This window comes from Ammodytes marinus, assembly GCF_949987685.1.
Source record: "Ammodytes marinus genome assembly, chromosome: 7".
Classification (NCBI taxonomy): Eukaryota; Metazoa; Chordata; class Actinopteri; order Uranoscopiformes; family Ammodytidae; genus Ammodytes; species Ammodytes marinus.
This window is the reverse complement of record NC_137211.1, coordinates 16605847-16632464: the sequence shown is the minus strand read 5'-3', so window position 1 is coordinate 16632464 and position 26618 is coordinate 16605847. Positions and strand designations below refer to the sequence as shown.

At 40.2% G+C, this 26618-nt stretch overlaps 1 protein-coding gene across 2 annotated transcripts in view; it reads left to right on the top strand.

Annotated features, from left to right (window-relative positions):
- The window catches only part of LOC307253000 (dystroglycan 1-like), a 28090-nt gene extending 4518 nt beyond the window's left edge, over positions 1-23572 (top strand). For both annotated transcript variants that reach the window (XM_080030831.1, XM_080030832.1), the window contains exons 2-3: positions 14770-15337; positions 19920-23572. In XM_080030831.1, coding sequence (XP_079886957.1) covers positions 14915-15337; positions 19920-22229 — 2733 coding nt within the window. In that variant the 5' untranslated portion in view covers positions 14770-14914 and the 3' untranslated portion in view covers positions 22230-23572. The remainder of the gene's footprint in view (positions 1-14769; positions 15338-19919) is intronic.
- The last annotated feature ends 3046 nt before the right edge of the window (positions 23573-26618 follow it).

Genomic DNA, 26618 nt, shown 5'->3' with positions numbered 1-26618 from the left:
TACGATATATAGTTTTGGATTTATGATCACTTACGTACAAGGTATTACAAGGAAGCTAATCGGCGAATCTTTAAAGCGCTACCGTTTGGTCTTCCGATGGTCGTAGAAAAATTATTTGACCAACTTTTGCTCGTGGGAGTCGGTAGAGCATAATGCTTTTGGTTTCGTCCAAATCGGGCGAAAACTGTAGGAGGAGTGTGTTTTGGTGACTGACACAGTTTTTGCGATGTAGCGAAAAATGTATATATACGCAAATGGGCGTGGCCTATCTCAAAAGATGCAGCTGACTTGTGGGCATCTGTGGATGTGAAGTTTTTGACTGTCGGACTTTCGGTGCGGAAGTTATAGCCCAAAACGCGTTTTCCTTTGTTGTAGCGCCACCTAGTGGCTGACATGTCTGAATTTTTGTGTCTGCGTACCAGGCATGGACCTGGATAAGCCATGCAAGTGGCATGTCCCAACCCTTTACGGTTTGGGCTGCAGCACCAGTTCTAGACGACACCAAATAATCCCAGCAAGATCAATAGGGTTCCCAGCCCTACTCGGGCTTGGCCCCCTAATAATGTGCAAGGTTTGTCACGCGCGGACACGCGAGTAACATGACATACGCGACCGAGAGACAGAGAGAGAGAAAGAAAAGTGATATACGACCTGATCTGCACCTTTAAACATCCCGACCAATTTGTTTATTCACTTTAAGTCAAGTCATAGTGGTCTATGACCAAGCAATCGATGAATAAAAACACAGGAAGTTTAAAGCTCCTTAACTCCTGCCACCACAACTGTCAACACTACAATGCAACTGCCTATCCAGCCAGCTCCATGACATAAATAAATCATGCCCTTACATTCAATGCTAGCAAAAGACGTGCCCTATCAACACCATTTACAACTGATTATTTTTATTTTGACATATTTTTATTAAATTATTAAAAATATGTTTCACTTATTTAGCCTATTTCTATTCTCCCTGTTTTCAGTTCAATTAGGCCAAATTTGTTTAAAGTCCAAAGTCATGGTGTTTTTAGAAAAAAACCTTGTTAAAGGTAAAATAAATATATAATGTTCTTAAATCAATGATTAACTGTCTTTAATAATCGTGATAACACAATGTGATTACTCAAAATAATCATGATTATGATTTTTTCATAATTGAGCAGCCCTACCTTCTTCCATGGTTTAGATCAATTAGAAACAATTGAAGTATTAAACAGGTAGGCCTAGTCATTATTAGTATTTTGACTTCATATCTACAGGTTGTTTATTAGGGGTGTAACGGTACATGTATTTGTACCGTACCGTGACGGTACAGGCACGTATTTGGTGTTACAGAGGTGGACCGCGGTCCGTTCGTGGCGTACATAGCGTTATATGGCGAATGTACAGGCTTGTTTTGCTGTGTGGAACTTAAAACTTGTCGTCGGAGTTCCCCCCGGACCATTTAGCCTCCGGCTCGGCTCGCACGTGCGCAGTAGCAGCCAGCGAATGAGAGTCTCTTATCTCCATGGTGAGCATGAGGGTCAGGCAGTGTTGCTAACTTAGCAACTTTGTCGCTATATTTAGCGACTTTTCAGACCCCTCTGGCGACTCTTTTTTCAAAAAAAGCGACCAGCGACCAATCTAGCCGCTTCTTCTGGTGTCATTGGTGACTTTTGGAGACCCTGGCTGTCGCTAAAGCATGTATCGCTCTTAACTTCTAAACGAGCAGCGGGTGACTCCGCGGCCACTCCCCCCGTCCCAGAGCACTGACAGGCGGCCGAGTTTTCACGCAGCAGTCCCTCCCAGCTGCGGTCAGAGCAAGAGATAAACAGATCTCCGCTCTAGTGTTCCGTTTGCATCCCTACTAGCAGTTGTAGCAGTGTTCCCCCCTCGTTTACAGTCTATCAGTAGTGCAAATAAAGATGTTATACAGTGCTATCGAACAGAGAGCGAACTGCATGACGAAAGTCAACAGGAAACCGGAGCTTGGAGGCGTCCCCCTGTTATTCAAATCCCGTTTGAGAGATAATTTAAGATTCCAGGTGAATTATGAAAACAGTGATAGACGTTTGGAACAATGTCGGCAGAAGGGGCATTGTTTCACTGCGATCGCCTATGCGGCAACACGTCGAACATGCATGCGCATTTTAGAAGGCAACATCCAGGTGTTACTATCACCGTTACTGTGAAGAAAAAATGATGCCACATTGTATCTCCTGCCTGATGCTGTGTAACGCAGTATTGTTACTTTATCTAATTTTCATGGCGTGCACAACATAGAGTGCACCGTCACTGGTGAGGTGGGTTTTGTTGATTTTTTAAGACCACTTGACCACCCAAAAGTTGTGTGGTTTGCCGAAAATCACGCCAATCAAAAAAATTAAAAACAATAAATAAATAATAATAAAAAAAATACGGGGCGATAGTGTATTACAGAACAGTTTGTGGCGTTCGGAGCGCAGCATCTAGGTCTACTATAGGCTACTGACGAAAATCACACAACACATTGCATCTATTTATTAACAATATTTATGAATTTAGGCTATATTTTGCTGCTCCAACTCAAATTCAGCCCAGCCAGGCGATAGTTAAGTTTCAGTTTCGTTTTCATCTCCGTGGTATACAGCCGTTTGGACCAGCTGATCGGCTCCCGACAGCAGGAGTCAGTCTGCGTTCCAGTTGTAGCCTACTGGGAAGTCGGATTTATGGTGCCAGTGATAACTGAACTAAATGATAAAATAAAGCGATCTTCTCCTTCCTATATCTGTCTATCTTTATCCCTCCACTGCACACTCAGTCACTACTATCCATGCTAAAAGGAAGCAGGATTATAACCTCATTTAGCACATTATTTTTAAATATTTTATATTATTTATTTATTTTCTCCCCCATCTAATTTTGACGATTTTTTGAAAAATGTGTTGGTCTGTAAGCGCTAAGGGAGCATGTTTAAATAAAACCTGTGAACCTTAACTTTTAAATGTATTTTATTTCATGTTTCTATGTGCTACACAGGCTTAGATATTAAGGTTTTGGTAGACTTGACAATTCGTACTATTTTTTCAGAAAACCCTCAGGCATTAAGGACATGCATCCTAGATTGCAATAGTCATCAATGGGTTAAGAGAGCTGCATCAATATTTTATTTTTTTAAAGTCAAAAAGGCCCATTAATAGCCTACTGTATATTTTTTTCATTGCAATTTTAGTTACTGCACCTACACTAGTATTTAATAAGTATTTTATTTATTGGAGAATTGCAGCAGTATTTTTATATTTGTTATGCATTTTATTTGTATGTTACATACTGTCAGCTATTTACTGACAGCTAAAGCTGTTCATTCTCCCTTAACTATGAACCGTACCGTACTGTACCGTACCGTGACTTCAAAACCGAGGTACGTACCGAACCGTGACTTTAGTGTACCGTTACACCCCTATTGTTTATTGTGATTTCATAAGCGTCAGTGAGCTCCATGGTAATGCAGTGATTGACAGGCTGACTGAAATGCTCTTGAGCTGGACAGAAACTCCCCTCTCCCAACCCAACACCCCTCTTAAAATACACAAACCGTTTGCCTTTACTGTCGCGACCCCAAAAAAAGTCGGTCGCGTACTGACCCCCCAAAGGCCCATTCTGAGCCAGGAAAAACCCTGGACTGGGGGAGGCGGGCGCACATGACGGCATTAGCGGCCGCTGTACACAGCACAGCCTGCCCTGGTCCTTATGAGAGGAAGGCTAGTGGCTACACATGCGAAAGAACGGGGGAGGCGGCCGCTTGACAGCATAAGCGGCCGCTGTACAGTGCCTGGTCCTTATGAGAGGAAGGCGAACGAGCGCCGGGGGGCGGATTACTCCGACTTCACGGAGAGTTTTTGGTCCAACGTCACACAACCACGGCATCACATTTATTACGGGCAGCCTCTTATAATAGGTCCATGTCAGCACCAAGGGAGGTGCACACCGTTTATTAAAGGCCTACTTCACCGGTTTGAATATGAAGGTGTATTGAATTCTGAGATGCTATGTAGTATAAATGTGCAAAAAAAATTGAAATTGGTTCATCCTAGCCTGAGGAAAGGCAGAAAGAGTGTTTTTTTTAACCCTATATTAATCTTACTGTGACATCACAGTAAGATAAATATAGGGTTAAAAAAAAACCTTACTTTGTAAATATTACTGTGATTTCTCCTACTGTGACATCACAGTAATATTTACAAAGTAATTTTTTTTTTAACCCTATATTTATCTTACTGTGATGTCACAGTAAGATTAATATAGGGTTAAAAAAAAAACTCTTTCTGCCTTTTCTCAGGCTAGGATGAACCAATTTAAAAAAAATTTGCACATTTATACTACATAGGATCTCAGAATTCAATACACCTTCATATTCAAACCGGTGAAGTAGGCCTTTAACTAAAATTCTATGTAAAGACTACTATTATGGAGCAAAACCTGTTCTGCATTTAAAGTGTGGCTGCTATCTTCAGGGGGTTAGTGGTGATAAACAATTAGTAAGTGGTTGTAATGAGTCATAATTAGTGTTCTCAGTTTACAGATTAACAGAAGATGGAAAAAACTGTTTCCAAATAAAATAATGCTGGATCCATTGTATTGGAGTGGAAGAATGTGGAATAATCAATACAATGTGCAAACTCTTTGCCATGTGCAAGTTTCAAATTGTTCCAATAGAAAGCACTAAAGAATATAAAAAAGATGTTGTTTCAGCCTAATGCATCGTTAGTGCAGACACATTTTGCAGGGACTATTTAAATCATATTACTAGTGTGATATGCAAACAAATTATTAAATTGAGCATTTAGGATGTGCTCTAGAGGAGATTTGAAATATATCGAGATATAGTAGAAAAATATCGAGATATTGATTTTAGCCCATATTGCCCAGCCCAAATTTTGAAATGTTATTTCTTTGACATGTGCATTCAACATTTCACACTATTTGTAGCATGGAATAGCCTGAAGATTAACGTTCCCAGTTTACGTGAACTACGCTCGTTGTTACTGTAAGTACAATAACACTTTCACCAGTTGAAATACAAACTTTATAAATCGGCTACGCCTGTTCAACCTGCATAAACATGAACATGTAGAACGTTTTAATCTGCTCTGTCTGTCCACAGTCACAACCACAGCGCGCCAGCTCGGCAGCTAGCAGCTGATTGTAACAAACTAGAAAGAAAGCTGGATGTCGTCGAACTACTGCTTAGTTTATTTTATAACTAATCTCTGTCTAGCAGCAGTAGGGTATGAACAGGCAGGCAGGCTCACAGATAGGAGAGGAGGAAGTTACATTATTCTAGGGCTGGGCAATAATTTGATTAGGATTATTAATTTCGATAACATTCTCGTCGATAACGACGGTAAGTTTACGCCATAAATGCTCGATATGAAAAAATTAAAAAAGTAGCTTACACGCCCATTTCCTGGTGCAACGTGCATATTTGAGCTTCCAGTGGTAAGGAAAGAAGAGAGCCGTGTGTAGTCACCTCAGCAAGAATGAAAAGTCTTGTGTTTAGGGAAATTTTTTGGCGCAGAACTTTTGTTTACTGTGCGGTGTTTTTCCTCTTCTTTAAATTAATCACTGGGTTACACTGTGTCCTGCTGCTACGATGTCAACACAGTTATGTAACTGCCGCGACCCAAGCTGTTCGCTTACTATCCCTGTCGGCTTGCACCGAGCCTTCTCTGTGCATTTACTGGCGTAATACTTTTACAACACGGGGGGGAATAAATAAAGTGCCGGCTGGTTTGGCCAAGCAAAAACGAGAGACCGCTATCTTGACCACAGTTGTTCCACAGCCCGATACTTTGACCCATATTCTGGCGGCCAGCCTAAACCCACTTTAAAATAGCTGACATGTCAAACCAGTAATTCATATTTTATATCTTAAAGTTCAGTAGGCTACTTAAATGTGCAAGGGCCTTTGTTGATCCACTTGTTTACTTTTTATGTATGGTTGTGCCTCTCTACAAGAGAGCCACACGGGGGCTCTGCAGCAGAGTTCTAGGCTGCAATACAGCTTCTCTACGCAACAGAAGAAGCCTCATCTGTTGCTCTAGCTGTCTAGCTCATGGTCTAGCTTCGGTGCGCCGTCACTAAAGTTGACAAACCAACTCCGTGTCACGGTGGCAGAGCAGCTGGTTTTAACGGTCAAAAATGTCATTGGGCAAAGGAAACTTGCTTGCTGCTTCAGCGTGCTGTTGCCGTGACGCAGAGTTGGCTTGTTTTAAGCCGCAAACTACATGGGTTAGCTCTCGTGAGCTAGCTGGCTAATAATGACATCTTTAGCCTACTCGGGGCTTCACCCCCGTGCTGTTATTGTTGGAGACAGCCAGCAAGGCTGGTTTTATGCAACTTTAAAACATGTCAAACTTGAAAATATTATTTGTGTTGAAGCTGGAGTTAAAGTATTACCAGGCATTTGCTCATTAGTTAATTTTGACAGCTTTTTTAAATGAAGACGAGCAATTACTGCAGTAAAATTCAAGTCTTTAATTATTTTGATATAGGCTACTATCAATTGGAAAATGTAGGCTCTTTGGTTGATGCTGTCATTTTTATTTTGCACTGACTGACTAAAGCCAGACTGGTGTGGTATTTTGCACCAGTTTTTCTTTTGTATGGAAATTTAAGTTCCAAGCAAAAATGAAAATAATCTTATGTGATTAAAGTTCAGTACGGTTATTGTAATCCATTGAATTTTAAGGAAAAATACTATATCGTGATATATATCCATATCGTGATATAAAATTACCTATATCGTGATATAAGATTTGGTCCATATCGCCCAGCCCTATTCTCTTATCACATACAGTATGCTAATAAACAACATTGTATAGTATAACTAATGAACACTCTGTTTTCTTCAGGCTTCAGCAGTATCAAATTATATATTGTGATACATATCGATATTGATCAATACTAGGGATGGCCATTTAGAATTTTTTCTTTAACCGGTTAACCACCAGAATTAACAGTTATTAACCGGTTAACCGTTAAGATTTAATGTAGCCTATTTATAGTGAAATACATGAAGCATTATAGCAGGGCTCCTGACCTTTTTTTGTTCCAAGGACCGGCATATAATTTTAAAAACAATTCAGGGACCAGTAGCCAATTTAAATGCCTACATTTTGACATTCACACGGCACCTTTGTCTGTTGTGAAAAGAGGTCTAGTATGCAAATGTAGGAGCAGAAAGTGCAATAAGTGACTGAAAAGGGACATTTACACACACCCACACAGGCTTAGGGGATGGGTAGTCTACCGAAACCCAGTGCTAAGTAGTGCTGAGCATGGGGCAACATTTTGAAAGACCGTAATATTGATAAGCTCCGATGTTATCAGTACTGCATAACGATACTTAACGCTTTTCTTTATGACGGATTTTCGCTATTGATCCAGGCACACATGCATAGCAGACCTCTCTGTGTCTGTCCAGGGGGCGGGCACTCACTGCCTGGCTGTCTGTCATTCCCTCACACACTCACTGAGACGGTGATAGATGCAGGACAGCATCCAGCTCAAGAAGGCTAATGCTAGCGCTATGTTAAGCTAGCGGGAGCCCACGCTGTTAATTAAATTATACAAACATATGACACGGGAGTGTTGTGACTCCCGGATTGTGACTGGGAGCGTACCATGGACCTATTATAAAGTTGAGAGTAGCCTACACTACTCGTTTCATTCTTTACCGACAGTTGGCATTCTTACATCCAGTTTAGCGATATCAAAATAAGAGTCCGGATTTCAGAGAAATTAAGATTATTTAATTTTTTTTAACCTAGTTAACCATGGACATCCCTAATCAATACGGAAAAATAATCGTGATAATATAGCAGCTACTATTATCACCCAGCTGGACATTGTATGCATTGCACTAGGAGAAAACACTGTATGTAGCTCCGTATCAAGCTCCCGGTGTGTGTTGTTGTTGAGCATCATGCACGTTAGGGAACTTGAATGGATCTAGGGCTGGGTATCGTCAAGGACTTCGCGATACGATACGTATCACGATACACTGGTCACGATACGATATATCACGTTATATTGCGTATGTTGATATATCACGATATATTGTGATATTCCATATACAAGTTGCCTTGTCAAACATAATAGCACAATATATTGATAATTGCGCCGACAAATGAAGTCAAAACTATTTCATTCACAACTTCCTTTACTGTTTTTCTTCCTTTTTTTTTGGTTTTGGCAAATGATCAAACACTGCTGCAGCTGCCATAACATCAAAATAACAAATCCAATTCACTCTTGTACTAACTGTACTGCCCGAATGCCATTTTTCAGGCTTCGAGTATTCGTTGGTTTTTCCGAGCGAATATTCGGATATTCGTTCCAGAAAAACACACCATCAAACCAACATTAATAATGCCAATGTACTCACTGAAACAGAGTGTGTGAGCCGAGACAGCAAGCTGCGTAGTTTGTTGATGCTTTAATAACTTTCGAACGGTAGTAAAGTTGGAGTTCCTTACTTTTTACCCGTGGAGGCAACAGCTGTTTTTCGTTCCAAATCAGCTGTCCTCTGCGCCATCGTAACCCATACAGGAGCTTATCAATTCATCCAGGAACCTGCATCTTTTCGGCGATTTATAAATCCATACAAAGATCCAATATTGATAGTCTTTTTTGTCCATATTATATCCATTATTGACCACCTATTCCCTTGATGCAAGCAAGTCACGGTTGATGATGACTGATGTAAACAAACAGCTGAGCTAAGCTAACGTTAGCATTACGCCAAGCATTACATTTCCTTCCGAAATTGCGCTAATGTTGTGGTAGCCTATAGAGTTATTAGGAACACAATCTATTCTTCCTCCATCTCTCTCTCCCTCCTGCGCTTGGTGCCGCTTTTAGTTTGCCTCACTCTTGTAACATCACGTAGCCTACTACATCACCAGTTGCTTAAAGGGCAGCGGCCAACTAGGTCAAAGTTCAAATAATTCGATAATATATTTGAAATTAACGTCTAATTTGTATTTTACAATTGTTTTATAACTTGTGTATCCAAATATTGTTTGCTGACAAAATATACTGCAGTTTGAGCTACCTTTGCAAAAAAAAAAGTAAAAAAAATAAAAAACGAATATCCCGAATACTGAATTGAGCTCCGAATACTAATTTAACAAACGAATACTCGGATATTCGAATAATTCGGGCCAGCCCTAAACTGTACAGGACACACTGAAAATGAAAACACATCAGTGTGCTTTTGTGACACAGTGAATCTTAAGTATTCTTATAAACAAAATTGATTGAACTTCAATAGTCAGTATCCTAGAGGCTCAGGCCTGACGGCAGACATGGGTTTGAATCTGACCCGTGGTTGTTCTCTTTATTTCATTCCCTCTCTGCCCCATTTCATATCTGTCTCTCTGCACTGTCAATAAAGCCTTGAAAAGCAAAAAATCATAAAAAAGCTGAAAAAAAAATCATAAAAAAATTAAATTAAATAAAATCGATTTTTATAACTAAAAATCGATACTGATATCGCAAAACTAAGTATCGCGATATATCGCCATATCGATTTTTGACACAGCCTTAAATGGATACTCATACATCATTATTTCTACATATTATTGATGCCTGAATGAGATCTGAGAATATAAGATTCCATGCGCTTTCTTACTGCTTGCACACTACACATCTGAGGTGTTTAACATGAGAGGAACAAATCAGAATTGTGCCACTTGAGCCATGTAATGTCAATATGGCTGTAGAAGTCACTAACAGTAGATGATCTACTGGCAAAATTGCTATTCCCTGCAAACAAATAATTAAATGGTGCTGCCTTTTTAATAAGCAAGTTTTTGTCTGGTGTTTTTTCAAATGTAAAAGCAGTGGGTTGACCTGTTTCAATGATGGCTATCAGATCAGAATCATTGTGGGCAGTTACATTAAAAGGGAGTGAAGCAGTGGCTGAACTTGAAGCCACTAAAACCAAAGTTGGAAAAGTAGCTGCGAGTGTTCTGAGTTTTGCATTTTAACATAGGGCTGCATGCATATTGACCTGTCAGAGATAAGATTTTTTTCTCAGTCCCATAAGATTTACTCCTTTTTATAAAAAGAAAAATTAACTTGTGAGATCTGAGGCCAGCGTCTTGTTAGCTTTTCAAAAGCCATATTCCCTTCATCCTTGTTCTTTGCAAAATGATGAGTACTGACGGGTTTGTATTAGTTGAACATGCTGAAACCCTAAAAGTTAGCACATGTCAAGGGACGTTCTGATCAATTTAATTTTTTTTACTAGCTACTGGGTAGAGGTTTGTATTGTACAATTTCCCACTGGGTTTAATAAAGCCACATAATCTGCAGGGTTTCTGACCTTTTAAGCCAATTCCCACAGAGATTCTAAACAGCAACAATGTTTCTATTGAAAATCTTTCTGCCATATATATATATATATATATATATATTAATGACCAGTATTGTGTAATATGATCAATTGTGTGACTAGAGAGAGAAACTGAGTGAGTGAGACAAGCAAACTAATCTTCTGAAGCTGCGCTTCATTTGCTTAACATTTAGAGGTGTGTAGTTAACTGGAAGCCCATGCATTTATGTGCATGGTTGATTTCAATGGCTATTTCTCATTATGTTCATTAGATTTTATAGCTTATTATAGCTTATCTCAGCAATGAGGCTGAGCATCTGTTACTGCCAATGTACGGATAACTACATTTATAAGTTGGGAATTGCAACATTTGTGTTGGTTCCCATGAGATCCCTATCCCGTTGCAGTGCAGCCCTCTGTTACTGTCTGCTTCTTTTATTCAAATACTGCAGGAGTTACTGTACTTTTCGGACTATAAGCCGCGACTTTTTCCCAATTTTTCGACCCTGTTATTACACAGCACAGTATATGTTCTGTAGCTACTAGGGATGGGCGTTAGTAATCGAGTACTCCTCGTTTCAAATGAACTCGATTGGTGGATGAGGAAAATCTTTTTTTTTTTTTTTTTTTTTTTTTTTTTTTTTTGTGTAGCCTTTAGGCCGCCCCTATTTTGAAATGTTATATACGTGTACAAAACGGATAAAATAAAGTTTAACAAAATTAAATATTTTGACGCAAGTGCAATAAACTGAGCGTTGTGTTAAACATCAACTGCAAATAACTGCCACCTCCACAGCACTGCGGAGCTGAACACGGTCTCTCCTTTCTTCTCCAGAACATTTTCAGGAATATAACGGTCCAATTATTTCAAAGCAGATGATAAAGTTACGTTTATAAAAAAGGGAGATGACACCTGTTACTCTCAGTTAGTAATGAGTAGACTCCAGGTGAGCATGCAAGGTGCTCTCCGCTTGGAAAGAAAATAAGAAGCAAGGCTTACTTCAGACACATTCGCTCCGAGCCAACAGTTAAGAAGCCTTCAATAGGGAATATGGGGATAAGATTCAAAAACCGACCGGTGTAACGTTCCGTTAATGAGGAATTAGTTGCGATAATTATTCACGGACACGGAGTGAGCATTACGCGGTTGGATATAGGCCTTCAACTATCTGCTTTGGTGAGTTATTTATATGTATTTAAATTGTAGGACAATCATTTTATATTATCTGCTGCCCTTCTTATTTTAAATGGTGACTCAGGCAATTTTTTTTGTTACAACTACAGCCCATGCTTTTTTTCTCTTTTTTTTCTCCCCATCGCAGACCTACTGGATCGGTTTAAATTGTGGCCCGTCTATTTAATTACTTTCAGTGAGGAAAATGTGTTTTAAACTTGTGGAAAAAAATCCTTAATATCATATGGCAACTGTGACTGTTTGACATAAGCATTGAGCGCTTTATTGCGGTCAACCGTTGTTCTGTAGACAGATGCGTTGCGTTCTAAAAATAGAAAAAAGTTTAACGAGGAAGCGATTGATCCTCGAGGAATGCAAGCGATCACACAAGTAGCGAAAACACTCGTGCCCATCCCTAGTAGCTATTGCACTAAATGGTAACACTTAAGTACGTTATGCAAATATGCAACTTGTTTGTTGAAATGTTAATAAATGGGAGCTTCCTCAAGCAGCCATCTCTTTCCCGACAATCCCCTCTGTGCACAACTCTTACATATGGTAATTAAACATTATAACACCTGCGGCTTATAGTCCAGTGCGGCTTATAGTGCGGAAAATACGGTAGTTTAAATGGCATAACACATTCTTAGCGATGGGGATTTGTATAATTTGACCAATTTCTCTACATTCATGTAGATTCTTGACCAACATGTCGGCCTGTGAATGACAAGTATTTAGTGGCACTGGCCACGCTATGTAAGACAACTCCTCCTGGCCGTGGAGCAGTTCACAACAGGCAGTATTTTGGAATGTATATATTGACGTCACATTCTTGTGCCAGTCAGGCATTAGGATTCAAGGCAATTGGATGACCCTCCCCTGCCTGTTTCTGAGTGCTACAGGATTGGGGTTGGCTGGGTCAGCACAATGGAGACTCTTATTCCAACCCCCAGGGCACCTAATTAAAACTTACAACCAAGACAAACAACCTCTGACTCTCATGCATCTTGTGAGTATCTGTATCACTAAAAATGCCAAGACAGGGAGAGAGGATCAGTAGGAGATGTATGTGTCTTTTTTATAATAATATCCTTAAAACTAGAAGTTAATAATCTAAATAGAAAATTGACATTTCATAGTATTGGAACAAATAACCCAACTATTTCCTTCCATTTTATTTTAATAGATGGAGATAATCATATTTATCTTACTGTATTCAATTGCATGTGTTTTATGATAAATGCTTTTTGCTGGTCTGTTTGCAGTGATTTATTAATCCCAAATATGGCCTCAATAATAAATTATAGTGGAAAGATAAGTGTTGGTCTTCCAAATGGTGTCCAAAATCACTATTTTCTTCACTTATTCCCTAGTACTCGACACTCAATAGTTTACTCTGTAGTGAGTGAGCAGTATATCATTTGTCAGATTGTAGTGTTTCCCAAATAATTTGGCATCTTTAAAATACACTCTGCATTCAAACACTTAAGTCATATGATACTTACAAAATGCATGATTAAACTTTCCTTTTTTTCAAAGATAATTGTCAATAACATGCATTTATATTAGGGCTGTCAAACGATAAAAACAATTTAATCAGATTAATCACAGGATTCTGTGGATTAATCACGATTAATTTTACCATTCGAAATATGCCCGAAAAATTCGAATTTTCTCTGTATATTGTTGTATGAACGGAAAGATAAAGGACATAAGATGGATATGTACATTTAGAATTTTTATTAAAGAGGACCTATGATACTTTTTGACTTTTATGACCAATAAATGTTGTTATAATGATTTATAGTCATGTTTAACCATACTAGAGTATCAAGTAATTACGTACATGCATTTTGACATATTCCCTGCTGACCGTCTGGGGTGGCTATGCAGAGCACTAAAAACTATGGCAGCCGGTCGAGCCGAACTTGTTAAAAATTTCCGGGTTGTGTCTGTCACGCTGGGGTCGTTTCTGTCATGTTTCCATGTATGGTAATGCTGCCGCTCAGGCAAGCTCCGGCTGCATGCCCCCACCTTCCTTAAAATTTCCCGCTGCAGGAAGGAAGGTAACCAATCACAACGGAGTGGGGTTTGCAGCAGGGGGGGGGAGGGGGGGAGAAGCTCAAAGCAGTGTGTAGAGAGAGACTGCTGTGCTCGCTAGGGTAAGAGGAAGAGTGTCCTAAAAATCTACATATTTTTTTGTGTTGTGATTCGTGTCAGGTTGCTCTATAGCAGTTTTTAACAAAAAATGAAGACCAGAAAAGTTGTATAATAGGATCTCTTTAATTGAAAATCCAAATGATGGTTTTAATACTGAAAATAAATTTAAATCAAACTAAAATATATACCTACCACACCATAATTCAATTGGTCTGTCTCTTTACTATGTCTTTGGATAAATATATGCTATTTAATGGCATTTATTTGGAGAATCTATAGGTTGTGCATTCTTGAATCCAACTTGATTACAGTCCTGTGTGTGTGTGCGCGCAAACACGTCCTAGGGGACTGTTCATTTGTGCCAGGAAGCAAACGTTATGTTGATGTCTAGTCTACTCACACACACCTCTGAAACCTGCAGACGTTTGTGTCCTCGCGGGCTCTGAACAGAGCGAACAATGTTTCTCCTCCTGTTGCTCACGACATCAACTGTCACCCGCGGCAGTTGATTTTATATACTATCTGTGCCCCCGACACAGACGTGACCGTTAGCAGTTTAAAACACGGCATGGGCTAGCGTGCTGTGATGTTTGGCTGCGCGCAGCTACTGATCCTGGGTCAGCCGCAACGTTTGAGTGGCTGTAGTACAGAGCCGGTGGGATGCACGGGGCGGATTATTCTGCACATGCGTTAATTGCGATTAAAAAAATTAACGCGTTAATTCCAGAAATTAATCACCCTGCGTTAACGCGATAATTTTGACAGCCCTAATTTATATACAATATTTTGTTTTCCACTTCAGAAACTAAATCACGTCATCAAAAATAAACCTGGTTCAAAGCGGGTAAACGCATGGCTCAGTGACCTGATAGTTGATCTGATCCGCACAAGCCAAGTAAATTTAGTGCACTAGATGGTAAATGGGGAGTGAATTCAGACACGGCAAACGTATGTTGCGGTATCAGGTCATTCAAACTAATAGAACTATAGTACTGCTGCTGCACCATCATACTCTACTATAAGAGCATATTCTGTAATGCAGTAACAATCATGTTTTTTTTCCCGTTTTCTCTCCTAGCTGGCTGACATGGCTGTCTAACAGGCTGCCAAAGAACTCTTCATGGATCGCGAAGGACAACAAAGAGGAAGCACCGTATCTGTGAGCTCAGCCAATAACTAGGGAATCCGACCCACAAGCATATCATCAGACTGACATTCAGTGCATGTGGCCCCTTAAGTTGTTCACAGACATCTGTTGGGCAGCCCAAAGGCCTATTGCTATGTACTGTAAAAGGAGAGACATAAGCTGCGGGGATGCCAGGAGTAGCAGACTCCTTTGGTGCAGGACTATCCCCCTGGTCATTGGGCTTTTGGTGACCATGGCTCACGGCACTGTGCCAGAACAGCAAGAGACACTGGTGGAGATGATATCTGTGGAACTAGAGGCCTCTATGCAGTCCTCCATGCTCTCTGAGCTCCAGGCTGCTGCATCTTTGGTGGGTGAAGGGCCACCTACGGCTATCCCAGATTCCTCTGCAAAGAATGGGGGAGTGCACACTGGCATCCCAGACTCCTCTGCCATCGTGGGCCAGGTGTTTCAATTGAAGGTCCCTCCAGGACCTGCCAATGCAACGTGTAATGTCCATGTAAGTACTCTGAAGGAATACATTAACTAGTGCTGTCAGTTTTACACATTATTAATGACGTACATTTTTTTTATCGCACGATTAATGTTATTTTTGGCTTAACAAACTTTGTAGTTTTTTCATATGCTGTTGCAACAACTAGTAATGTTAGAAACACTATAACACAAACTATACATGTAGCTCGCAGTTAATTTACTGTTGATTCAAACTGAACATTTCCTACAGCTTAACTTCACATTAACATCATTTAACTAGCAAAACGGCTAAATGTGATGTCAATTTTTACTTTGATTTTGAAGCAGAAACCGGAACATAGCGCTTCCTGGCATAGGGAACATATTCTCAGCAGGGGGTGCTGAAAAAAAAGCTCAGCCTGCACTTGTCTAGCAACTCGCTACATTAATAGATACAAACTTCACCAATGTTATATTGTTACATGAAGCAGTGATGGTTTTAATATAAGACATATTAATATAGGGGTTTTCCCCCACAAATAGGTCGTAAAAAGTTGGGTCGTCATTTGGGTTTTAATATTTGGCGTCCAGCAAGGGAATGCCCATTACCAGAGCGATCATTCAGCTTAAGGGCCTGTGTCCACCTTGTGTTTCTTTTCTTTTTTCGGGTGGAACACTGGCTGTGCGCTCTGAAGCGGCTGGGAAATGCGTTTGTGCGCTGGGAGATAGAACGCTGTGGGCTGAGACTACAGTATAAAAAGGCATGGGAAATCGCCAAAGAGCTCAACATCCCCAACACTGAATTCGAAGCCTCAACTCATTATATTGCGAGTCGACGTGTCAGAGGCATGAATCGACAAAGTGATTTTTTTTGCTGCGGCACTTGTAGTGCTGAGGAGAGATTGCCAACTGCGCTGTCCTTTATGCACCATCACTGCCGCCGTAATGTTAAGATTTCATAATTTGCATCAAAGCCCTTAGGATAATAAGAATGAGAGGCTTGATTTAAACGCTGTCCATGCAGTGGTTATATTATCTGTGTCGGCTGTTGACTGAAACTAACGAGGGCGGCAGCTGTTTCACTGTACAGTTCCATAGTTGCGCTGTCAGTTTTGGCGACATGTCTCTGTTTATCAGGGCTTGGGACATGCAATCGGATCGCAGAAGCCTTCCCCCTCGACAAAATTAACGTGCAGAAATCCCCGGTGATCATTTTAGTCTTAAACTACAGAGTTTTTCTGCACGGCGGCTCACACGAGGTCTCACTGTGAACACACTGCCACAGCGTTTCACCGGGTGACGCGCTGCTTCGCTCGGACAGAGGCTTTGAGTTTTCTTAAAGTGATTTAACATCCTGGTCTAGACGAGTGCTTCAACGTTGTGCCTTAGATTTCGAATAGCCTGAATATGTGATGTGTGTGTGTGGGGGGCTGCAGCGCCACAGCAGGGGGTTGCTGCAGCCCCCCAGCACCCCTACTTCCCGCGGTACTGCTTCCTGGCCCCGCTGTGCTGCCTTCACTGGTAAAGTCTTCCATGTTTGACTCTGGGACTACGTGGTGAAAGAACAGACAATAAAGTCTGTCATTTGCAATAGGATTACTTGTAACACTGCGTGCACACTGAAAGCTTCATTTAAGTTAGGGGCAGCAGGCAGTCATTCATTTTCACTTTCATTTTCGCTACGAAGGGCGACTGGAGCGCCTCGGCTGCAGTAGCACCATAGATACCACCTGAGCGCACACAGGTGTATAGTCCACACAGACTGAAATAAGCATTGGAGGAGTGACTCCCAAAACATTTAGGCATTTAGGCAGCAACCAGTTTAATTTAGCCGTAATACTTAATATTATTTTTGGTTGTTTTATAGTTTAGTTTTCAATAAAAAGAAGCTCAAATTATGTGTGTGTACACCAGTGGTTCTCAATTATTTTCTGTCATAGGGGACAGAATTTTTCGCGCCCCCCCCCCCTAAATTGAAATACTATTGAGAGCCTGTTAATATTTATTTATCTGTACAAAACCACTTTATGAGTTTCTGGCACGAGCATTCTGCATACAATCACCTTATTATCAAATTAGATAACAAAAATTAGCTGAGATAACTTCTGCAGCAAAAAAATTCAAAGTTCAGTTTATTAGCTCAATTTGTAACATTTAAACAAGACTGCTCAGTCTGTGTGAATCTCAAGACAGAGAAACAAGAGCAAATGATTCCATAAGGTTTGCATTTCATTCAAAACATTTTTAAACTGTAAACATAGTTAAGGTGGTGTTTTTTATTATTATAGGCCAATAGGCCTTCTGTGATGCAATAACCAATAATTCATTAATGTTATTATTAGTCTACTTGCTTGATTTCTTTTTAAATAGCCTACAGAGACACTTGGATACACATGTGGACATTTATTTACTGCAAATCGCGGCCTTTCGCGCGGATATGACCATACACAAGCACACATCATGCTTGCTAGCACTTCTACATATTGGGCTATTTGCACTGAATTGGAAATGATGATATTTTTTTTTTAAATACACTGAATTACAAGGATGTAGAGACATATTATACATTATAAGAGCAATACAATGAGAAAAAATAATGAGGCAAAAAGAAATCAAGGGACATTTAGAATATAGATAAAAATGTGCGATTAATCGCGAGTTAACTATGACATTAATGTGATTAATCGCAAAATGTAATCGTTGACAGCACTAACAGCTACAGTAAAATCAAGGTTGAGAGAAATCTAGTGTTAATCTTATGTGGGAAATAAAAAATATAAAATATATTCCTCCCTAATCGGTATGTTAATTCTGAATAAATATCTGAAAGCCGAGGTTCAGGTTGTTGCAGCACAAAGTTGAAGACAGTTTTGTTTTGAAATTAATTCATGTACAAATTTAAACTTTTTTCTATTGTCCAAGAGTGCTGTAGTTTGACTTCTATCCCTACAGATACATAAGATAGATTGGATAGTATTTATCCCTTCCGTTTTGATCACTGTATCACTGCTGATTGAAGCTGACTGGTACAATTTGTTCCAGTCTGACTTATGAATGAGATGAGATTATTACTGGCCCAAATGGGGTTGCAGAATGAAACCCTGTCATACAGTAATATACTGAAAAGGAATGGTGATGACTCACATAGTTATCATGAATAGAAGCTCACTTTGCTTCCTGTTCAAATGTGGCGAGAGAGAGCTTATATACTGCATGGAAAATAGAAGGGATTGGGGAGATAGTGAAAGCATTCCTGCTTTTACTATAGACAGAATCTTTTGGATTCATCTTTATTTATGTTTTGTCTAGTTCCTGTTTCACTGGCAATTTGGTTAAGACAAAATAGAGGATTAAATACAGGGTTGTATTAATGTTAATTGATTTAAAGTTGTACTAGCTTCCGCCTTTTTCCGACTTCAAACCTCAATTTACAGCATTGACTTAATCTGTTTCATATTATTCTGAATTGAAATTCCTGGTCAAACTAAGTAAGTTATTAGAAAATACATTACTTGGGTCCTGGTAACTTCATCTTTCTGAAATGCATGATCACTTAATGAAATAAGTAGTGCTGGATTAATCGCATTAATGTCATATTTAACTTGTGATTAATCGCACATTTTTATCTATTCTAGCCTAAATGTCCCTTGATTTCTTTTTGTCCAATTATTTTTTCTAATTTTAATGCTCTTATTACACCCACTCTCTACACCCTTGTAATTCAGTGTATTTCTTCTAAAATATCATAATTCCCAATTCAGTGCAAATAGACACCAATGTAGATCCCCCCACCCCCTATACAAAAACATAATTGGAACTTCCTTTTTTATTTAAAAACCAAACCATGAAACAACATAGGCTAGCCTATATAAAACAAATTATTATTAAGGCTAAATTAAACTGGTTGCTGCCTAAATGTTTTGGGAGTCATTCATCCACGACTTATTTCAGGCTGTTTGTGGAGTGGACACACCATACACTTGTGTGCTGGTGGTTGGTATGCTGCTGCTGCAGCCGAGGCTTCAGTCACCCTGGATAGCGAACATTTAAGTGAAAATGAATCACTGGCGGCTGCCACTAACGTTCATGGAGGTTTTGGTGGGAGCGCAGGGTTATAAGTTGGACTTTTGCAAATGAAAAGCTTTCTTTTCGGTTCTTTTTCCGCGTAGTCCCCGAGTCACACACGGAAGACTAGTGAAGGTCTCGCAGCTGAGCTAGGAAGTGCTAGGTTCCGGTTTCTGCTTCAAAATAAGTCAAAATTTACTTGACGTTTAGCCGTTTTGCCAGTTAAATGATTTTAATGTGAAGTTACGCTGTAGGACATGTTCCGGTTGACTTAACAGTAACTTAATGGCGAGCCATATGAATAGTTTGTGGTGTTTCAGTTGTTCTAACATTACTAGTTGCTGCAACAGCATGTGAAAACCACAACGTTTGCTAGGCCATGAAGAGCGTTAATCGCGCGATAAAAAAATTGACGCCGTTAAAATGGGTTTGCGTTAACGCCGTTAATAATGTGTTAAACTGACAGCACTAGAAATAAGTAATGATTTATTTTTAATTTTTTTACTTAACCTTGTTCCCTATAGTATAAACCAGTAATAGCGTGTCTCTTGTTCCTCCTGTAGCTCACTGAGATGGGAAAGGAAACGTTACCCTCGTGGCTATATTGGGACAAAGAAAGCTGCTTTCTGAGAGGGTTGGCCCTGGAGCAGGATAAAGGTGTGTATCATATCTTGGCATCTGGAGAGCAGATAATTGAGAAGAATAGCAGCCAAGTGTTCCCAAGTACAGTCTTCTCTATTGAAGTATACCCAGAAGAACGGGCAGACACTGAGCCAGCCCTGCTCACTCTACAGGCTGATATCAGTGGCATACAGCCTTTCACCTGTGGCTCCGAGGAGCCTGTAACTGTCCTCACTGTCATCTTGGATGCCGACTTGACAAAGATGGTTGCTGAACAGAGGGTCAACTTACTGGGCATTATGAGAAAATTCTCACATGTTCCCCTGGAGCACATGAGGGTGGTCCCTGTTGTCAACAACCGCTTATTTGACATGTCTGCTTTCATGGCTGGACCAGGGAATGCCAAGAAGGTGGTGGAGAACGGGGCCCTACTGTCATGGAAACTTGGATGTGTCCTTTACCAGGGCAATATCCCTGATATTAGCAGCGTCCAATCCTCTGCAAAGGATGGGACGATGTCAGCCAGACTAGGATACCCAGTGGTTGGCTGGCACATTGTCAACAAAAAGCCCCTTGGTGTGAAACGGGTCAGACGGCAGTTGTACAACACTCCTACTCCAGTGCCCTCGCTGCTTCCTCCAACTAGTCACCCAGAGCCCCCGGTACGTGTTGTTCCTACTCCAACCTCACCCTCTATTGCCCCAGCAACAGACAACTCTGTTTCCCCTGTCCGAGGCCCTTTACCTCTCCCAGTGAAGCCCACTATGAGGGTCAGAGATCAGATAGCCCATACACCCCTCTCTGGACCTCCCCAACCCACAAGAGTACTAGGAACTACAAGTACCATCCCTATTCAGCCTACCATGACCAGACCTACAATTGTTGAGGCCACTGCTGTGCCAACACCACCAAGCACCACCAAAAGACCCAAACCCTCTGCTACAAGGAAACCCAAGAAACCCAAAACCTCCACCCCAGCCCCCCGGGAACCCAAATCAACCACAGCTAAACCGCCCAGACGCACCACCACTCTCTCGATGGTGCCAGATACAAATCAAACCCCAGAGATCCGCAACCCCGTTGATCAAGTGAATGCATGGGTCGGCACGTATTTCGAGGTAAAGATTCCTCCTGATACGTTCTTTGACAGGGAGGATGGTACTACTGATAAACTGCGTTTGACTTTGAAGAAGACACCCAAAGAAGCAGTGAGCGAAACATCTTGGATCCAATTCAACAGCACTATCCAGCTTTTGTACGGCCTTCCAGAGGAGCAGCATGAGGGGAAACACGAATACTTCATGTTGGCCACAGATAAGGGTGGGAAGAGCATTATGGATGCATTTGAGGTTCAAGTCAACCGCTGGTCTACAAATGACAAACCATCAGTTGTGTTTGCAGCTCGTTTTCACGGTGACCCCAAAACTTTAAGCAATGATGTCCACAAGAAGATTCTTTTGACCAAAAAGTTGGCTTATGCCCTTGGTGATCGCAACACTAGCACAGTAACTCTGAGAAGCATCACTAGTGGCTCTATTGTTGTGGAATGGACCAATAACAGTCTCCAGCAGAGTCCTTGTCCAAAGGACCAGATCACAGTTCTCAGTAACAGGATCTCTGATCCCCAAGGGACACCTAAACTAGCTTTCATCAAAGCAATGGAGCCTGATTTCAAACCCATTAATATCTCCATTCGTGGCACCAATAAATGCCAGAGCTACACATTCATCCCACCAGGAGAGGTGGAGATGCCTGTTCTTCCTACAGCTACACCTTCACCAGGTACTGGTCGTAGGAGCAGTGATGATGTTTACCTACACACCGTCATTCCAGCTGTAGTGGTAGCAGCTCTGCTGCTCATAGCCGGGATCATCGCCATGGTGTGCTACCGCAAGAAACGCAAAGGGAAGATGACCATAGAAGAGCAGGCCACTTTCATCAAGAAAGGAGTCCCCATAATATTTGCAGATGAGTTGGATGATTCCAAGTCACCCCCGTCCTCCAGTATCCCTCTAATTCTTCAGGAGGAAAAGCCCCCACTTCCCCCTCCAGAGTATCCTAACATGGCTGGCCCACACAGTACCTTGCTTAACCAGGATCTGTTAGAAGAATATTCTGTTTATCAAGATGATGATCCTAATGCCCCTCCTTACCAGCCCCCACCACCATTTACTGTCCCCATAGAGGGCAAAGGATCTCGCCCCAAGAACATGACCTCCTACAGGTCACCACCTCCCTATGTACCTCCCTAACGCACATTACAGCTTTCAGTTGGGAAAGCAGGTGCAAAGTAGGGATGCTTGTTGCAAACTACGACAGGAGTAATTTTACATGTGTTCAATGAAATGGCTTTGACTTTGTAGAGGAGCAGGCAACCATGCCCATATATTTGACCATCATGGATAAGACACGGATATGGAATTATTTTTTTTTTTGTGATCAATTGTTGGATTGGGAACAGTTTATAAATCCAGCCCTTTTTTTCTTTTTGTCGTTGTCCTTCTACAAATCTGCTTTTGACTTCTTGCATATTTCTTTTGTCTGTTTTTGCCAAGAAGTCGATTTTTATCTCCAATGATGTACTATTTCTATTGTATAGAAAATAATAAAGAAGCAGGAAAGGACTGGAGCCCACAGGGCCTTTTGAGCAGATGTCACCATGACAACAGACTTGAGGCTCTCCCTCACAATGTTAATCTTTTGAGTTCTGTATCACTCTTATCTGTCCTTCGGCTAGGTTTACTAAGATTTTGCACCTGTTATTTCTAGAGGGGACTGAAATACAAAAAGCCAAACTGAAAGCATGAAACACTTTATTTACACAATCTTTTTGTTTCTTTGACTTTGATCTCTCCTTTGTCTCTCCTATGCTTTGCTCCCTCTTGACAATAACATGCAAACTTTGCACTTATGCAAATTCTTGTTAAACCTTGCACTACTGTATGTGTCTTGTGAAGAATTGAACGCAGTAAGTGGAAGCCCAATAAGGGGAGGAAAAAAACTAAATCTTTTTGTATCCTTAATACACCACGTGACTGAGATTACTATGGTACTTGATCACAAAGGACATAACCTTCAACATGCCTGTTGTAGATGTAGCCTCATTAAGTTACAAAACAAATAACGATTTTTTTATTTTATTTGTGTGCCACTTAATCTGCAAGAGATGGGATGAATGGTTTTGCTGTTGCCAAGGTGATGTCTGGTCACAAAGCAAACCTTGTCGGGTTGCTACAACACCAATAAAGGGGCCAATGGAATGCTGTGGTTCACAGCAGGGTGAGAATTGGCAACATAGTCAATGATGTGGATCCACTGTCTTATATTCAGTTGGTTTAAGTAGTATGGGTGGGTTTTGGAGTACTGTATTATCACTGCTCTGCCTCTAGGTGTAGCACTGTTACGTTAAGTGCACTGCCTGTTGACAGTTCAGATGAGGCATGGGGATATGGGGATGTACATAATTGTGTGCCTGTGAAATTAAATAACTCCATTATGTTAGTGTTTTATCAGTAAAGCTAGTTGGGGATAAGAGGAATGGGGGGGTGAGGGGGGCAGAGTGGGAAATCAATTTATTTTTTAATTGTATGTCTAGATTTATGATCACAATCATGAGAAGAAAAACTTTATAGTTTGTGAGGTTACAAAAGAATGTTTCATCACAAAAAATAATGCATTATCTCAATATGATGGGGAACAAAGAAACCACATGTGAATTATGTACATTTCATATCTGATATCACCATAAGAAAAAATGGTTACAAATCTAATGTTTTTACTGAGTTTTTGATACAGTCTTAAACTTGTTTTATGAAAATATATTAATAAAATGTAATACTATTTGTAAAGCCTCAAAGATGGTGCAGAGTCTTTTTTTTTCTTTTAACAAATGGCACTGGACTAATAATGGCATGTTTTCATGCAAATTAGAATTAAATATACAGAAAAATACTAAACTGTACTTTTATATTTACATGGTCAAACGCAGCAATGGACTCTTAAAAGTGGGAAAACTAAGTTCAAACTATGAGATATGTTAAAGGTTGAAATATCTTACTTAAGTTTCCAGATTTATTTTGCCATCAAATATGTGATTCTACAGTACATGAAGGCAAAGACCTGTGGCCTTTTTATAGCCTTGCTTTACAGTATGTTGTCACATTCTCGACTGAGTTTATAGAATCAGACTATAATAGGATCCAATGGTTGGCTGGTTTTGGCTATTACATGAGCTATACAGTCCTTGTAGTAATAAACCAAATGCACAGCAGGCCTCTGTGAGACAGTGTGATATTTTAAGGGAATGACTCCCTTTTCCTGGGGCTAAGGTGGGTAGTTTCTCTTCTTTTTTGCCTCTGTGCTCCTAGGTCTCTCGCAGAAATATCGATGACAATGACTCATTTCTGCTCTCAAATTCTTTTAGTATAGAGCTTGTGTAACGGTGGCTTATTCGAGAGAGGTCAAAAACAGTTTAATTTGTTGGTTACAAAGTGACAAATGTACATTTTCAGTACAAACTGCAATAAAGGACATTTTGATTTGTTCTTACATTGTCCTAGAAATAAATCCCCAATTTTTTTTGTTCATTTAAAGACCATTTGAACCCTAGTGTAAAAGTGTATTAATGTTTAATTACCCTTTAAGCTGATTCAAAATCACTGAAGACCTCCGCATTCATCTTCTACACTGTGACTTATTGCAATGAGAAGACAATGTTATGTTCATCACAAACGCATACCCATATTTATATATGTACCAGTCAACTCTGCAGAGGCTTTAAGTTTATGCTGAATGTCAACGGTGAGGACTGGATCTGAAAGTGCTGTAATAGTTATATGACCTGTTATTAACCAGTCATTACACAATTGGTAATTATGAGGGGGGTTATATTGCGTATTGAATGTAATCATGTCTCAGATAGCTGACATAGATCTAGCTGTGGGCGACCTACACGAGATATTTGACACTGGTCTTAAAGGCTCTGTTTCATGCGAACGAGTGATTAAATACAGCTCACACTTTATGAAAATACAGAGTGTAATATTGACACTTCACCCCTTGGTGCATAAATTACATCTTTGATCTCAGATTTGTATTAACATGGTAAGCTGTTGTGGAGTACAAGCAAAATATTCAGTGCATTACAATAGTAATAGACAATATGAACCTAGTTTGAATAGAATGTTATCTGTCTGTATTAACAAAACTAATATTGATAGAGCTGATAGGACATTTACTCACTTAATTTATTTAAATGCCAAACATTTGATGAGGCTATGTTCTTTAATGAAAACATTTTTTTTTTTTAAATATTGTTTTAATACATGATAGTGAATTTAATATCTTTGGGTTTTGGGCTGTGGTTGGATAACTCAAGACTTTCAATTACGTCCCCCTTGAATCACCGAAACAGTGATAGTAATTGTTTTAGGTCAATTTATTGTGATCAATTAATTGAGGCAGTAATTGGCAGATAACTCAATAATTAAAATACTCATCAGTTGCAGCCCTTAAGCATTGAGAGATGGTTTAAATAGAACTTGGCAAGTATGTTTTCCCCATTCATTACAGCAGCATTCTTACATGCACACAAAATGGGGTCTACATTTCCTCGGCATTGCCACCCACTGCTGCAGGACCGGTCGCCTCTGGCTGTCACAGTTTGACACCTCTGGCACACAGAGCCAGGGAGCTTCTCAATATGCAGTTGTAAGGGGATATTTTATTCTGGGAGCACTAGACTCAGTCGCTGACCACTGACAGACGGCAGTCGCATCTTTTAATGTTGCAATTCTGGCTCTATTCGGCTCTATTCAACAGCTCTATGGGGGTTGAGGTTGTAAGAAGGAAGGCACAATAATGCACAATAATAATATTACCAAGGGCAGTATATTGACCTACTGTAAACTGTAGAAAAAGGGATTGATCAAACCTTAGACCTTGAAGACATTGCCGAAGTTGCATACAGTCCTGCTCACCATTATTGGCACCTATGAATTTTAAGTACATCATTTGGAATACCTTCTGAAAAAATGGATCAAGTGAAATATTTTATTTTCTATAGAGAACTCTTGTTTGATACAAAAGAGCAAATAAACAACAATTTTAAACAAACAATAGGAGGAAAAATTTGAAAAACTTAAAAGATTGCTGTGTCAGTGGTATTGGCCCCCTTTGCTGTAAATCAGTATGTAAACACATTATGACTCGCCTGTGGTAAATCATGAATGAGAATCACCTGTGATGAATTGTCTGTTTCCATGTGACATGAATTAGCCAATGAATGATGCCTTCCGTGTTTAAAACGCCATCTGTTATCCCCTGTTGTCCCCCTGGACAGATTAAACTAAAATAGAGCTTTTTGGCAATGTACACCAACAGTTTGTTTACAGACGGCCCAATGAAGCCTTCAAGGAAAAGAACACCCAACAGTTAAGCATGGTGGAGGATCCATAATGCTGTGGGGCTGATTTGCTGCATCTGGAACTGTTGGCCTTGACCGTATCACAGGAATCATGAAATCATAGCATTATCAAGGGATTTTAGAGCGAAATGTCCTACCTAGTGTAAGAAAACTTGGTTTGAGTCGAGGATCATAGATCCTCCAGCAAGACAAAGACCCGAAGCACACATCCAAAAGC